The sequence below is a fragment of the Pseudophryne corroboree genome, chromosome 5 (genome assembly GCF_028390025.1).
Source record: "Pseudophryne corroboree isolate aPseCor3 chromosome 5, aPseCor3.hap2, whole genome shotgun sequence".
In the NCBI taxonomy this organism is placed as follows: Eukaryota; Metazoa; Chordata; class Amphibia; order Anura; family Myobatrachidae; genus Pseudophryne; species Pseudophryne corroboree.
In genome coordinates this window covers 283,637,809-283,654,347 of record NC_086448.1, presented here as the reverse complement: position 1 = coordinate 283,654,347, position 16,539 = coordinate 283,637,809, and the positions used below count along the sequence as shown (strand labels likewise).

At 47.1% G+C, this 16,539-nt stretch overlaps 1 protein-coding gene across 2 annotated transcripts in view; it reads left to right on the top strand.

Moving 5' to 3' along the window:
* Window positions 1–16,234, top strand: part of UBA5 (ubiquitin like modifier activating enzyme 5) — a 96,013-nt gene extending 79,779 nt beyond the window's left edge. For both annotated transcript variants that reach the window (XM_063922386.1, XM_063922387.1), the window contains 4 exons: window positions 2,544–2,679; window positions 6,274–6,352; window positions 8,194–8,300; window positions 15,992–16,234. In XM_063922386.1, coding sequence (XP_063778456.1) covers window positions 2,544–2,679; window positions 6,274–6,352; window positions 8,194–8,300; window positions 15,992–16,069 — 400 coding nt within the window. In that variant the 3' untranslated portion in view covers window positions 16,070–16,234. The remainder of the gene's footprint in view (window positions 1–2,543; window positions 2,680–6,273; window positions 6,353–8,193; window positions 8,301–15,991) is intronic.
* The last annotated feature ends 305 nt before the right edge of the window (window positions 16,235–16,539 follow it).

Below are 16,539 nucleotides of genomic sequence, written 5' to 3'. Positions count from 1 at the left end.
GAGGTACGGATGGCTCGAGATCATCCGTAATCTGCAGAATTAACTTAATAGCCTCCAAAAGATCAGGAACATCCACATGTGAACTACCCTCCCCATCAGCCGTATCTGAGTCAGAACCTGTGGGGTCAGTGTATGTGCTGTCTTCATCAGACGAGGTGTCCGTGACAGCAGTGGATTGTGAGGAGACGAGCGCTCGCTTAGAGAACCTCTTGGACTTAGGCGAGCGTTGGTCAGACTTTTTAGTAGTCAGGGACTGGTTCAACTTCTTTAATTGAGCAGATAAATCGTCCGCCCACGGTGGGTTAGCTGCAGGGACCATATACGGATGTACCGGCATTGGGGGTCCCATAGGAGGTGTTTATGAACTAGCGTATGCAGAAGCGTGGAAAAAGCGGCCCACGGAGGGTCAGTATGTGCCTCCGTTGCCACAGTCCCGCTGGGGGGCAAGGAGCCCCCAGGACCAGAGCCCACAGCTGCTATATTCTCCCCATATGTGCCTGTGGCTTCAGCAACACCAGCAGTGTGTTCCGCCCCAGAACCGTTACCCTCAGAAGCAGACATGATATAACTTGCAGTATGAGGTAACACAGTACAATTATTAGCAGCACTATATCCCTAAACCCAAACCCCTGCGCAGTGTAGTCAGCACCAGCAGAGATAAAGGAGAGATATGGTGACTAAATCACAGAGAAAAATACGTAATACAGTATATCTTTGTGAAAATCCTATATTAAATAACACCTGACGCACCAAGCCCCCTCAGGTTATAGAATATAGGGATAGCAAGTTGAGTGAAAGACACGAGATGGACACCACTCAGCTATCAATGCACACACAAATAGTCACAGTTTGTACAGTGCAAAGGTTATTACAGACAATAATACTGCACTGGACTAGCTTACACAGCTATATAGTCAATAGATATAACACTACGGGATCTGGTCTGAAGATCGACAATGTTTAGGTCGACCACTATAGGTCGACAGTCACTAGGTCGACATGGATGGAAGGTCGACATGTGCTTGGTCGACAGGTCTAAAGGTCGACAAGTTTTTCACATTTTTTTTTCTTTTTTTGAATTTTTTCATACTTAACAATCCACGTGGACTACGATTGGAACGGTAAAGAGTGCCGAGCGAAGCGGTAGCGGAGCGAAGGCACCATGCCCGAAGCATGGCGAGCGAGCGCGGTGCACTAATTTGGGATCCCGGTCACTCTACGAAGAAAGCGACACCCAAAAAAAAAATCCTCCTGTCGACCTTTAGACCTGTCGACCTAGAAACCCTGTCGACCTTCCATCCATGTCGACCTAGTGACTGTCGACCTATAGTGGTCGACCTAAACATTGTCGACCTAGACACTGTCGATTTGATGAACCACACCCAACACTACACAGTAAGAAACTGGATGGTATATCACAGGGTAATTGTACTATAAACCCCTGACTTAATGCACTCTTTCTTACTAACACTGACTAAAAAGGCAGGTAGAATACAAGTGTCATGTAAAGTCACAGCACTGACAACCAGGCGGCTTTACATAGGAGGATTTGCCCAAGCAGACCCAGGAACAGTGAGCTGAGGAGTAATGGCGCCGCAGACACTGACAGGGAGTGAGGAAAGACAGAGATGCAGCTCCAGGGCTGGAACACTTGCTGGAAATGGCGCCCTGGGGCTGGGGGAGGGGCTTCAGGTCTAAGCCTTATCCCCCTTGCTGGCAAAACCACCGGGTACTATGGGCGATATTAAAATCGGTTTTAAGAGAAAATCTGACCTGCGCGCCCATGCCCTGGTGATCTAGTGGGATCGCCTGTATCCACAGTGTCCACCGCCAGTGCGTGCGGCCCGCCTCCCACTGACCGTGCCGGATTGCGATAAAGACCGTGGCCCGCGAGCGGGACCCACTTACCACCTCCCGAAGCGCGGCCACACGATCCTGGAGAGCCCCAGACGTGTGTGCCTAACGTGAAGTAAACCGGAGCCTCCGCTGTAGGTACCCGGCAACAAGGGCTCGGGAGTGTACAGCGCCGCTGGGGAGAGCTGGAGCTGCAGCAGAGAATGTCAGAAGACATTTACCACCGCTGCTGCCCTTGAAGTCTTCACTTTTTACCTCATAAAAAGCTTTTCTTAGTGCTGCCTGGAGCAGCCCCTCTGTTAAGTGACTGCTTACTGCAGCACCAACTGACAAACTGAGCTCCTGTGCTGGGAGGCGGGGTTATAGAGGAGGCGGCGCTGTGCATTCTGGGAACAGTCAAAGCTTTGAGCCTGTTGGTGCCTCGGATCAAGATCCTACTCTACACCCCATTGTCCAGACTTGTGGAGCCCAGTGTACCCCGCAGCAGAAAAAGCATGTAGTATTTACCCTGCACAGAAACAATATAATCCACCCAAATCTAACACTCTTTGCACATGTTACATCTACCCCACCTGCACTTCAACATGGTTTTGTCCAATTGCTAACATTTTTGGTTTGCTAACAACTCTGAATAAACCCCCATGGTCTTACCATAGTGGTGGTTCACTAGCCTGTTCTTTATACTGTAGGTATCTCTTGAATTTCGGCACAGTGAGTTTCTACCTGGGATACAATGCCATGCAGGATTTTTTCCCAACCATGGCCTTGAAACCCAACCCCGACTGTGATGACAAGTACTGCAAACAACGGCAGAAAGAATTTAAGGTAAGAAGCCTGAAATACAAACATGATAGATTTAATTAACTTCTGACAAAAATGTTCCTGTGGTAGACAAGTTATGTATTAAGCTCCAATAGGCATGGCCAAACAGTTGCATTTCTTTATCCAGCAGCACAGGCTCCCTCTCCCAGCCTAGAGGACCAGTTTCAGTTTGGTGCCTGCAGCAAGGGCACACTTTTTAGGGAGATTTTTTTTTTTGGCCTCCTTTACTTTTTTTAAATCTTAGATTTACTTTCTTTTGTACAACTGAGTGGGCGGCAGAACCGTATCCTAGACTCCCCAACCACTGCTCCATTATTCTCCTGCCTGGTGGACAGAGTGCTAGCAACAAAGTCTGTGGGGCAGATGTATTAACCTGGAGAAGGCATAAGGAAGTGATAAACCAGTGATATGTGCAAGGTGATAAAGGCACAAGCCAATCAGATCCTAACTGTTAATTTACATTTTGGAGCTGATTGGCTGGTGCCTTTATCACCTTGCACATATCACTGGTTTATCACTTCCTTATACCTTCTCCAGGTTAATACATCTGCACCTGTGTCCCTAGCCAGGCTCCCCAGCTCACTGCAGCCTGCGCATCTGGGATCATGTATGGCGGCTCCCTGCCTGCCTCTGCTGAACTTGAGAGAGACCTGGGCTTCTGTTTTCCTGTATACCTCACACCACTGTCAGGTTATACATTTAGCTCCTTCCTGCCCTGTTGGGGCTGGTTTGTTGAGCAATATATTGCCCGTTTCTTCTAATTTAGCATTGAGTGTTTCTGTGTGCCTGTGTTATTTCAAGGTGTATAGGAGTTCTTTAGTAGCCTCTATACTTTCTGTCTACTGCTGTTGACTTTTCTCTTAGGGTGAGTACACACCTGAAAGATGTCGTTTCTTGTTGAATCGGAACGACCTATAGGCTGGATCATACAGTGTGTAGCTGCGATTGCTCGCTCCCGCACGTTGCATGCGATACCTTCCAGTGGGCCGTGCAGCATGGCCAATCGGAAGATAATGCAGCGACCTGGTGCATATTAATAAAATAAGGAACAGTGTCTTTCATTCACTCAGTTCAATCTTTCATTAAATCTTGCTCGTGTGTACAGTCAATCAGGCATGGGGGGGTCATTCTGACCCGTTCGCACACAGCGGTTTTTCGCTGCAGTGCGAACGGATGCAGAATGCGCATGCGCGGCGTCCACTGTACGCGTGCGCAACGTTGCCCAGCGACGGGTCGCCGGGTTACGTCGCGGCATACGACGGAAGCGATCGCAGCGGCGACCGCTAAGAAGATTGACAAGAAGGAGGCGTGGACTGGCGGAGACCATTTTCAAGGAAGTGGTGAGTAAAACGCAGGCGTGTCCAGGACAACGGAGGGCGGAGGAGTGACATCAAAGCCGGGCCCAGCATCGCTGGATCCATCGCACAGGGTAAGTATGTCCAGCCCTAGTCTAGTTTTTCTTGAATTTTTTTTAGCTTAGCAGGGCTGCACAAGCGATCGCAGCCCTGCTAAGCTAAAATACACTCCCCCATGGGCGTGGACTATTGATTGCAGCAGCAGCAAAAAGTTGCTGGCTGCGATCAACTCGGAATGACCACCATGGTGCGGCCCAAAGGGAATTCGGTCTGACCATCAGCCCGATTGCAATCAGACACTGCGACCGTAAACGCATACATAAATCATCAGGGCGGCACCCACAGTCCAGGTTCAATGAGCAAGGTGAGTCGTATACTCCAGTCTACATCTGTCCTCCAATTTCAAAGATTCCACGGATTCTTCGCAATTTGAAGTTGGGAGAGTGTAACCATGATCCTCATTGCTCCAGATTGGCTGCGTAAAGTTTTGTATTCCAAGCTTTTTAGTCTCTCCATCGACACCCTATGGCAGTGATGGCTAACCTTGACACTCCAGCTGTTGTTGAACTACATATCCCAGCATGCCCTGCTACAGTTTTGTTATTTGGTTATGTTAAATTGATGCAGGGCATGCTGGGATGTGTAGTTCAACAACAGCTGGAGTGTCAAGGTTAGCCATCACTGCCCTATGGCCTCTTCATCTCTGGCCGGATCTTCTGTCTCAAGACATGTGCTTGCATCTGGATCTGGCTAATATCGCTTTGACAGGGTGGCTCTTGTGACATCCTTCCTAAGAGCTAAACTGTTCTTCCTGTCCATGATCCATACTATGCTTCACACGAAGAAGCCTTCCTCAGCTAGGATCCACCACAGGATTTGGATAACTTATTTCGATTGGTGTGTAGCTCAAGGGTTTCAACCCTGGGTCCTTCTGTCTATTCCAGATCCTGTCTTTTCTACAGATGGGTCTGGATTTGGGCCTCGGACTTTCATCTTTTAAGGTACAGATTTCAGCGCTTCCTGCCCTTTTCTAGCATAAGGTGTCGCTTAAGCTGGATGTACAGACCTTTATGCAAGGAGTTCTCCATGTGCCGCCTCCTTTTGTTCCACCGGTGGCTCCATGAAACTAATCATAGGTCCTGCAGGGTCTCCTTTGCTGAATTACATAGAAGACGTTTTCCTCCCTGCAATTGTTCCGGCCCAGAGAGTGTCTGATTTGGGTGCTTTGTCCTGTCGCTCTCCTTTTCTGGTTTTCTCTCCTGACCGAGCCATCTTTCGGATTGTCAGGGTTACATTCTGAAGGTTGTGTCCTGGTTCCACATCACCCAGGAATTTGTGGTTCCATGTATACCCAATGCTTCTCCAGAACAGGCCTCCTCGGACGTTGTGAGGGCCCTCTGGATTTATGTAGACAAAACCTGGGACTGGAGGAGATCTGATTCCCTCTCCTTTCTGCATGACTTAAACGAAGCTGGCCGGCCACTATGCAGACTTTAGATAGGTGGCTTTGACTTACTATCTGCCATGCCTATTTCCTGGTGGACTTTCCAGCCCATGCCTCTGGGTGTGCATATTCCACAAGGACAGTGGGCACTTCTTAGGCAGCTTGGCATGCTGCCTCTGCAGACCAAATTTGTAATGCAGCTATGTGGTCCTCTGCTCATATGTTCAATTCTATTCCTTTTGATGCCTTCACCTTCAAAGATGTGGGTTTCAGCTGTAGAGTTCTCAGTGCACAGGAGCATCTACTCCCTTAGATAGCTTTGGGATGCCCCATCGTGGTCAGTGTGTACCCCATGGATGAATGAGAAAAGGGGATTTTTGTCCTATAAAGCTTTTAAATAATTTTTATTGTAGTCCATGGGGGACACAGGATGCCGACCCTGACGCCACTGGCATGCAGGATTCTTTAGCACTATAATCGGTTCCTCCTTTCACCATCGCTATAAATGTGTGATCTGTGTGTGTGCAGTTCATCCTTCTCCTTCCTATTGCTCCTTGCCTAGGGCTTGTTAACTGAACTGGTCCTTTTAAGCTGGGGGCAGGGTATAGGGAAAAGTGATCCTGTGCTGCCTGGTTAAAGAAATGTAATTGTTTTCAGCACAAAACCTATACCTATCGTGATCCCTGTGTCCCCGGTGGACAATAAACTGCTTGCAAGTATGCTAAGAGCTTAATTTACCCTATCAATTCAGAAATACATTATGGCTATCATGCACAGTGACTGTATTTCATTATCCAGTTAAAAGAAGCTGCAAAACCGATACCAGAAGCTGTAGCTGAAGAAGTGTTGCCGGTTGTACACGAGAATAATGACTGGGGTAAGAACAGAAGCCATATCTACATTTATTAAACTGAAGTGCAAACTAACATTTAAGTGGGGTATGATCCGATGCATTATTGGATTCAGTTATAGACTACGGGGGAGATGTACTAAGCAGTAATAATAGTGAAGAAGTGAGCCAGTGGAGAAGTTGCCTATGGCAACCACTTAGCACTGACGTAACATTTATAATTTGCATACTATAAAAGTATACAAAGCAGCTGAATGGTTGCCATGGGCAACTTCTCCACGTCTATCACTGCTTAGTATATCTTCCCTTATTTCAGTTAAGCATGGAAGCCGCCAGGCCCTGTTCTAGAGGTTTGCTAAGTGACTGAGGATGATTTTTCTTGCAGCCTATGGAGGCGCAAGCAGAATCGGCTTGCAAAGTCATTTGAATCTACCTTATCTTGCAGTACATTGCACTTTCATTTGTGTAGGAGTTTATCAACTTAGATTCTAATCCATCTGAAGTAACAGTGCCTCATAAAGAACAGCCTGGTCAATGAGCAGTGACACCAAACAAGTGATTTGCCAAATTGTGCTGATCTGGGTTATCAAACACATTCCTGCTCTCTCATTACATCCCCTCCATTTACCTTACAATGTAATCTCTTGCTAGCATTGTCCCCTTTCCTTGTTATGTATTTATGTATTTTGTGGGTTGTCATTCTGTATCTGTTTGTTGTTTGCCTGTATCTGTCTATACAATTCACTGTATACCAATTTATTTATGTCATTTGCCCATGGACAGCAACTCTTGTGGTGCCATATATTAAAAGACAATAATTTTAGGCCTCTGCTACCCCAATTTATTCTTCTTTCTCTTGTGCCTTTATAATATTAAAGCCTCAGTTCTTATTGAAGCTTCCATCCCTATGCATCCTCACAAAATAAATCCTAGCTGTGCCATAACAGCCGTTCGCCAGACAGTTATACCAACCATTTCCTCATACACACTTACACCAGCAGTGCCAGTGTATAAAACTGTAATTACCCTAATTTTGTCTCCGCACTATTGTCATTGAAGTTAAAATTCCTCATTGTGAACCTTATCCAGAGTCGCACAATAGATACAAATCTCTGCTTGTATTCAGAATTGGCAACATCAATGCAGCTGCACTGTCCTATACATCCACTTGTGAAAGTAGAGTACCTGTCACCACTATGGGTGTGTATTTGCACCTATACTTGCAGAATAGGCTCTGAATATCCCACTGCAAACCTATCCTATGTGTGGATGCCCAATTGCAGCCAATTTCCACCCATGTAGCCACAAGTGGCAATGCGACTGAATGGCCCATATGTATACACATTGCGACAGATTGCACATGTGCTGCTTTGCGTGTGACTGAGGTGTGGAGTCAACATCTCCTCGGACAGTAGTGTGTGATATTTTATTCTATCAAAGAGCCTACGCAGCTGAAGGCTAGTAAAGTGCATGAGATTGTTGGAAAATAGTTTGTCAATTTGCATAAATAGAAAATCTGATCTGCGTGCAGTGACTGATATTGCACCTGTCCACTTGGATACGTATATATTAGTCACATTTCTTTGTAGGTTAAAAATATACCCATGTCCTTCATTTTCAAACATTCATCTGGAAATTCCATTCCATTGGCAATAACAAGGCCAGTAATGTATTGTTTCATTTGTTCTCCCATGGAAGAAAAACATACCTAACGCTATGTAAGTGCGCTGATCCGCGGAGCTGTCCAGTTACTATCATTTGTGCTCAATACCAGTAGGCCAACATACTGTAACTGCAGTGTGTATGGTGTAATTCCTGAATGTTCCATTATCTACCGTTCTAACAGTACAGGTATATTGATTTCCTAGGCATTGAGTTGGTGTCAGAGGTCTCAGAAGAAGAGCTGAAAGAGGCTTCTGGACCGATCCCTGAGCTGCCAGAGGGAATCACTGTGGCATATACAATTCCAATAACGGTATGATAACGAGTATTTCCTATCATTATGCACAGGATATGTTTTGTATGTCCACATTCCATACAGGCAAGACTGAAAAGTACACAGGTACTATTTTATGTTTGTTTTCTTATAAGATCTTTAGAATGTTCCCCCTGGACGCAGCTAGTAGGGGGATCTTTGATAAGAGCAGGCTTATTGCTTACAGCAAGATAGCTATGGTGGGGGAGTAGACCTTAGTCATTGGGCTAATACGTTATGGTTGCCCACACACAGAGAGAAGGAATGGATCGGGATGATCAAGCAGGATACACATCAATATGTCATACAGTGGCAGTAATCGCCTGCATCCGTGGTGCTCTGGAAAAGGGCAGAGCATATTTGATGTTTATAAAATGGGCAAGGCGCAGCGTCCTGCTCAAATGACATAGATGAGTAGCGTTAACACTAGATCTGTACTGTATGTGCTGTGTAGACGTAATCTGTGTCTAGGGTTACCAAACTAGCCATCTAAATCAGTAAATATATATAACACATTGTGTATGGTTACAAACATGACTGCAGTATTTGGGCAGGCAACATGCATGTAAATTAAGTGTAGTCAACATTTCAGGTTTGGTAAGGCCAACCATATTTGCAGGGCCGCAGCGAGGGGTGTGTGACTAGTGCACCCACCTTTCTCCCTTGTAGGTTGCCTGGAGAAGCACCCTGCTGCAAGGAAGGCCGGGGCATTCAGTCTCTGCTATATCACTGCATGTTTATAACTGAACAACATCTGGTTACATAAGTGCCAGCTCTTTGGGTACTTAAGCACCTACTATATGCATTTCTGTTACATCGGAGGGAGTAATTTCAGCATGCTAGTTGTTTTAATAATAAGTCTATTGACAACTCTTCATCCCTTGTCTCCATGTAAGCCCTATGTATGGGGTACATTTACTACGATGGAAGTTCTATTTCAGATGGAATGTTGCCCATAGCAACCAATCAGATTCCAGGTATTATCTTCTAGAAGGTGCTAAATAAATGAGAAGTAGAATCTGATTGATTGCTATGGGTAAGATCCCATCTTAAATATAACTCCCATCTTAGTAAATTCACCCCTATGTGTTTAATTGCTGTGCAGCGAATGCTACCTTTTTGTATGTAAAGCATATGTCTATCTGCGCTGTGCACACCATCCCTGCCTCAGTAGTAACTCCATGCATGTTGTCCTTGTATGTGCCATCTAATGCATCACTGCATACCTCCCAACCGTCCTGGTTTTGGCCAGTCACAATTTTAGGGGGAGGGGGCGATCTATACATGCTGGCACCTACACATGGGGGCTGCCATTCAAATGTAGAAATAAACAACAAATATATGTTCTAATGTATTATTTTATGATTATTTGCAGACATAGGGAAAGCGATAGTAACATTATCACACGGACACATATGCAGTCTAGCAGCAAGTTGCACTCGTACATACACAGAAAACTACATTGCATTGTGCAGATTACATGTAAACATGACTTTTCTCTGACGTCCTAGTGGATGCTGGGAACTCCGTAAGGACCATGGGGAATAGCGGGCTCCGAAGGAGACTGGGCACTCTAAGAAAGATTTAGGACTACCTGGTGTGCACTGGCTCCTCCCTCTATGCCCCTCCTCCAGACCTCAGTTAGAATCTGTGCCCGGCTCGAGCTGGATGCACACTAGGGGCTCTCCTGAGCTTCTAGAAAAAGAAAGTATATTTAGGCTTTTTATTTTCAGTGAGATCTGCTGGCAACAGACTCCCTGCTATGAGGGACTTAGGGGAGAGAAGCGAACCTACCTGCTTGCAGCTAGCTTGGGCTTCTAGGCTTCTGGACACCATTAGCTCCAGAGGGATCAAACACAGGCCCAGCCTCGGTCGTCCGGTCCCGGAGCCGCGCCGCCGTCCCCCTTGCAGAGCCAGAAGCAAGAAGAACGTCCAGGAAATCGGCGGCTGAAGACTCCGGTCTTCATTAAGGTAGCGCACAGCACTGCAGCTGTGCGCCATTGCTCCCCATGCACACCTCACACTCCGGTCACTGATGGGTGCAGGGCGCTGGGGGGGGGGGCGCCCTGGGCTGCAATAAGATTACCTTACATTGGCAAAAAATACACATAATATAGTCATTAAGACTATATATGTGTAAAATCCCCTGCCATATATCCATAAAAAAAAGCTGGAGAAGTCCGCCGTGAAGGGGGCGGGGCTATCTCCGTCGGCACACTGGCGCCATTTCCTCTCACAGCTCCGCTGGAAGGACACTCCCCAGGCTCTCCCCTGCAGTTTCCAGGCTCAATAGGGTAAAAAAGAGAGGGGGGGCACTAAATTTAGGCGCAAATACTAATATATATATATATATATATATATATATAGCTGCTATAGGGTAAAATCACTAATTATAGTGTACATCCCTGTGATTTATAGCGCTGTGGTGTGTGCTGGCATACTCTCTCTCTCTGTCTCCCCAAAGGACTTTGTGGGGTCCTGTCCTCAGTCAGAGCATTCCCTGTGTGTGTGCGGAGTGTCGGTACGGCTGTGTCGACATGTTTGATGAGGAGGCTTATGTGGAGGCGGAGCAGGTGCCGATAAATGTGATGTCACCCCCTGCGGGGTCGACACCTGAGTGGATGGATATGTGGAAGGAATTACGTGACAGTGTCAACTCCTTACATAAGAGGTTTGATGACATAGCAGATGTGGGACAGCCGGCTTCTCAGTCCGTGCCTGCCCAGGCGTCTCAAAAGCCATCAGGGGCTCAAAAACGCCCGCTACCTCAGATGGCAGACACAGATGTCGACACGGATACTGACTCCAGTGTCGACGACGATGAGACTAGTGTACATTCCAATAGGGCCATCCGTTACATGATTACGGCAATGAAAAATGTGTTGCACATTTCTGACATTAACCCTGGTACCACAAAAAAGGGTATTATGTTTGGGGAGAAAAAGCAACCTGTGGTTTTTCCCCCTTCTGAAGAGTTAAATGAAGTGTGTGATGAAGCGTGGGTTTCCCCCGATAAGAAACTGGTAATTTCCAAAAAGTTACTAAGGGCGTACCCTTTCCCGCCAGAGGATAGGATACGTTGGGAGACATCCCCTAGGGTGGATAAAGCGCTCACACGCTTGTCAAAGAAGGTGGCACTACCGTCTCCGGATACGGCCGCCCTAAAGGAGCCTGCGGATAGAAAGCAGGAGGCTATCCTGAAGTCTGTATATACACACTCAGGTATTATACTGAGACCGGCTATTGCTTCAGCATGGATGTGCAGTGCTGCAGCTGCGTGGTCAGATTCCCTGTCTGATAACATTGATACCCTTGACAGGGACACTATATTGCTAACTGTAGAGCATATTAAAGACGTAGTCTTATACATGAGAGATGCACAGAGGGATATTTGCCAACTGGCATCTAGAATAAATGCAATGTCCATTTCTGCCAGGAGAGTATTATGGACTCGGCAGTGGACAGGTGATGCGGATTCTAAAAGGCACATGGAGGTTTTGCCTTACAAGGGTGAGGAATTGTTTGGGGATGGTCTCTCGGACCTCGTTTCCACAGCGACGGCTGGGAAGTCGACATTTTTACCCCATGTTCCCTCACAGCCAAAGAAAGCACCGTATTATCAGGTACAGTCCTTTCGGCCCCAGAAAGGCAAGCGGGTTAAAGGCGCGTCCTTTCTGCCCAGAGGCAGAGGTAGGGGGAAAAGCTGCACCAAACAGCAAGTTCCCAGGAACAAAAGTCCTCTCCCGCTTCCTCTAAGTCCACCGCATGACGCTGGGGCTCCACAGGTGGAGCCAGGTGCGGTGGGGGCCCGTCTCCGGAACTTCAGCGACCAGTGGGTTCGCTCACGGGTGGATCCCTGGATTCTACAAGTGGTATCTCAGGGGTACAAGCTGGAATTCGAGACGTCTCCTCAAATCAGCCTTGCCAACTACTCCCCCAGACAGGGAGGCGGTGCTGGAGGCGATTCACAAGCTGTACTCCCAGCAGGTGATAACCAAAGTACCAAAAAAATATATGACAGCGCTATATATTTTTTTGGTTAATCCTGTTTGTATGATGTTATAGGTGTGACTAGCCTATTCAGACAGCTGCTAATCACTCACAAATTGGAGCCACAGCTTGAGCACCCCTTCCAATTAATTGGTTACTTTTTTTCTGATAACCAAAGTACCCCTCCTTCAACAGGGACGGGGTTACTATTCCACAATGTTTGTGGTACCGAAACCGGACGGTTCGGTGAGACCCATTTTAAATTTGAAATCCTTGAACACTTATATAAGAAGGTTCAAGTTCAAAATGGAATCGCTCAGGGCGGTTATTGCAAGCCTGGACGAAGGGGATTACATGGTATCACTGGACATCAAGGATGCTTACCTGCATGTCCCCATTTACCCTCCTCACCAGGAGTACCTCAGATTTGTGGTACAGGACTGTCATTACCAATTCCAGACGTTGCCGTTTGGTCTGTCCACGGCACCGAGGGTATTTACCAAGGTAATGGCCGAAATGATGATACTCCTTCGAAAAAAGGGAGTTATAATTATCCCGTACTTGGACGATCTCCTTATAAAGGCGAGGTCCAGGGAACAGTTGTTGATCGGAGTAGCACTAGCTCGGGAAGTGCTACAACAGCACGGCTGGATCCTGAATATTCCAAAGTCGCAGCTGGTTCCTACAACGCGTCTACTGTTCCTGGGGATGGTTCTGGACACAGAACAGAAAAAGGCGTTTCTCCCTGAGGAGAAGGCCAGGGAGTGGTCATCTCTAGTCAGAGACCTCCTAAAACCAAAACAGGTGTCGGTGCACCAAAGTGGTCCGGATCGCATCTTCAGATGCATCGGCTGATAACCCGGTCTCCAAGGACCAGGGTGTCGCTGTTGTGGTGGCTGCAGAGTGCTCATCTTCTAGAGGGCCGCAGATTCGGCATACAGGACTGGGTCCTGGTGACCACGGATGCCAGCCTTCGAGGTTGGGGGGCAGTCACACAGGGAAGAAACTTCCTAGGACTATGGACGAGTCAGGAGACTTCCCTACACATAAATATTCTGGAACTAAGGGCCTTTTACAATGCCCTAAGTCAGGCAAGACCCCTGCTTCAACACCAGCCGGTGCTGATCCAGTCAGACAACATCACGGCGGTCGCCCATGTAAACCGTCAGGGCGGCACAAGAAGCAGGTTGGCGATGGCAGAAGCCACAAGGATTCTCCGATGGGCGGAAAATCATGTGTTCGCACTGTCAGCAGTGTTCATTCCGGGAGTGGACAACTGGGAAGCAGACTTCCTCAGCAGGCACGACCTCCACCCGGGAGAGTGGGGACTTCATCCAGAAGTCTTCCAAATGATTGTACACCGTTGGGAAAGGCCACAGGTGGACATGATAGCGTCCCGCCTCAACAAAAAGCTAAAAAGATATTGCGCCAGGTCAAGGGACCCTCAGGCGCTAGCTGTGGACGCTCTAGTGACACCGTGGGTGTACCAGTCGGTTTATGTGTTCCCTCCTCTGCCTCTCATACCCAAGGTACTGAGAATAATAAGAAGGAGAGGAGTAAGAACTATACTTGTGGTTCCGGATTGGCCAAGAAGAGCTTGGTACCCAGAACTTCAAGAAATGATCTCAGAGGACCCATGGGCTCTGCCGCTCAGACAGGACCTGCTGCAGCAGGGGCCCTGTCTGTTCCAAGACTTACCGCGGCTGCGTTTGACGGCATGGCGGTTGAACACCGGATCCTAAAAGAAAAGGGCATTCCGGAGGAAGTCATTCCTACGCTGATTAAAGCTAGGAAAGATGTGACCGTAAGACATTATCACCGCATATGGCCAAAATATGTTGCTTGGTGTGAGGCCAGGAAGGCCCCAACGGAGGAATTTCAGCTCGGTCAATTTCTGCACTTCCTACAGTCAGGAGTGACTAGGGGCCTAAAATTGGGTTCCATTAAGGTCCAGATCTCGGCTCTGTCGATTTTCTTCCAAAAAGAACTGGCTTCACTGCCTGAAGTTCAGACTTTTGTTAAAGAAGTGCTGCATATTCAGCCCCCTTTTGTGCCTCCAGTGGCACCGTGGGATCTCAACGTGGTGTTGGATTTCCTAAAGTCGCATTGGTTTGAGCCACTTAAAACCGTGGAGCTAAAATACCTCACGTGGAAAGTGGTCATGCTGTTGGCCTTGGCGTCGGCCAGGCGTGTATCAGAATTGGCGGCTTTGTCATGTAAAAGCCCTTATCTGATTTTTCATATGGATAGGGCGGAATTGAGGACTCGTTCCCAATTCCTTCCTAAGGTGGTTTCAGCTTTTCATGTGAACCAACCTATTGTGGTGCCTGCGGCTACTCGGGACTTGGAGGATTCCAAGTTACTGGACGTAGTCAGGGCCCTGAAAATATGTTTCCAGGACGGCTGGAGTCAGGAAAACTGACTCGCTATTTATCCTGTATGCACCCAACAAGCTGGGTGCTCCTGCTTCTAAGCAGACTATTGCTTGCTGGATCTGTAGCACGATTCAACTTGCACATTCTGCGGCTGGACTGCCGCATCCTAAATCTGTAAAAGCCCATTCCACGAGGAAAGTGGGCTCTTCTTGGGCGGCTGCCCGAGGGGTCTCGGCTTTACAACTTTGCCGAGCTGCTACTTGGTCGGGTTCAAACACATTTGCAAAATTCTACAAGTTTGATACCCTGGCTGAGGAGGACCTTGAGTTTGCTCATTCGGTGCTGCAGAGTCATCCGCACTCTCCCGCCCGTTTGGGAGCTTTGGTATAATCCCCATGGTCCTTACGGAGTTCCCAGCATCCGCTAGGACGTCAGAGAAAATAAGAATTTACTCACCGGTAATTCTATTTCTCGTAGTCCGTAGTGGATGCTGGGCACCCATCCCAAGTGCGGATTGTATGCAATACTTGTATATAGTTATTGCCTAACTAAAGGGTTATTGTTATGAGCCATCTGTTCGTGAGGCTCAGTTGTTGTTCATACTGTTAACTGGATATAGTATCACTAGTTGTACGGTGTGATTGGTGTAGCTGGTATGAGTCTTACCCGGGATTCCAAATCCCTTCCTTATTGTGTCAGCTCTTCCGGGCACAGTTTCCCTAACTGAGGTCTGGAGGAGGGGCATAGAGGGAGGAGCCAGTGCACACCAGGTAGTCCTAATTCTTTCTTAGAGTGCCCAGTCTCCTTCGGAGCCCGCTATTCCCCATGGTCCTTACGGAGTTCCCAGCATCCACTACGGACTACGAGAAATAGAATTACCGGTGAGTAAATTCTTATTTTTACAGGACACTGTAATGTACAAATAGCCACAGACTTGCACTTATGACATCTATTGATTAAAAAAGGTATGTGTGTACAAACTCTTACAGCACATGTAAAGAAGCAGACACAAGATATATACTTGTACGTTTACTCCATTACAGCTCACATCCGGTAAGGACCGGGTTAGCTTTCTTAGAGACTCATTGAGGTTAAACTTGACTTTCTTTAGAGATTTGCAATTCTTACAGGGTTACCTGCACGATAGGAATAGCACTGTTATATGGGAATGGTTTCCATGGTGTGCCTTAACCTGCTTTGGTTATTCAGCTTCTGACAGAAAACTTTTTATTTCCTAATACTGTATATAACCAGTACAGTGATAGAAAATGTCTTATTGCATAGCTGATTATATATAGATATAATACTGTGTGATTCTGCCCACAGAAGCCTACGTCCGGAGTCACAGTGGAAGACTCGGAGCAGAGTCTGGAGGAGCTCATGGCTCAGATGAAAAACATGTAACTCATCGTTTGAGTTCGTGACTGTTGATCCCATAGGCTACAGAGACACTGTTTAATGCATTCATATTGTTCTGCATCGGTTTTCTGGCAGCGAACTACAGAAGTTATACCCATCTCAAATTGTACTTACTCTCTACTAATAAATGTTGCTCTATATTTAAATATATATCTATAATGTCTTGCTTTCCAATGCATTGATAAAATGTGTTCATGCTATTGAATCCATCCACATGGTTTTGCTAAACTTTTACTAAGAAACTCAGGAGAGCCTCCTAGAATGCACCCTTCTCGGCCGGGCACAAAAATCTAACTGAGGCTTGGAGGAGGGTCATAGGGGGAGGAGCCAGTGCACACCAGGTAGTCCTAAAGCTTTACTTTTGTGCCCAGTCTCCTGCGGAGCCGCTATTCCCCATGGTCCTTACGGAGTTCCCAGCATCCACTAGGACGTCAGAGAAAACATCAGTACAATGC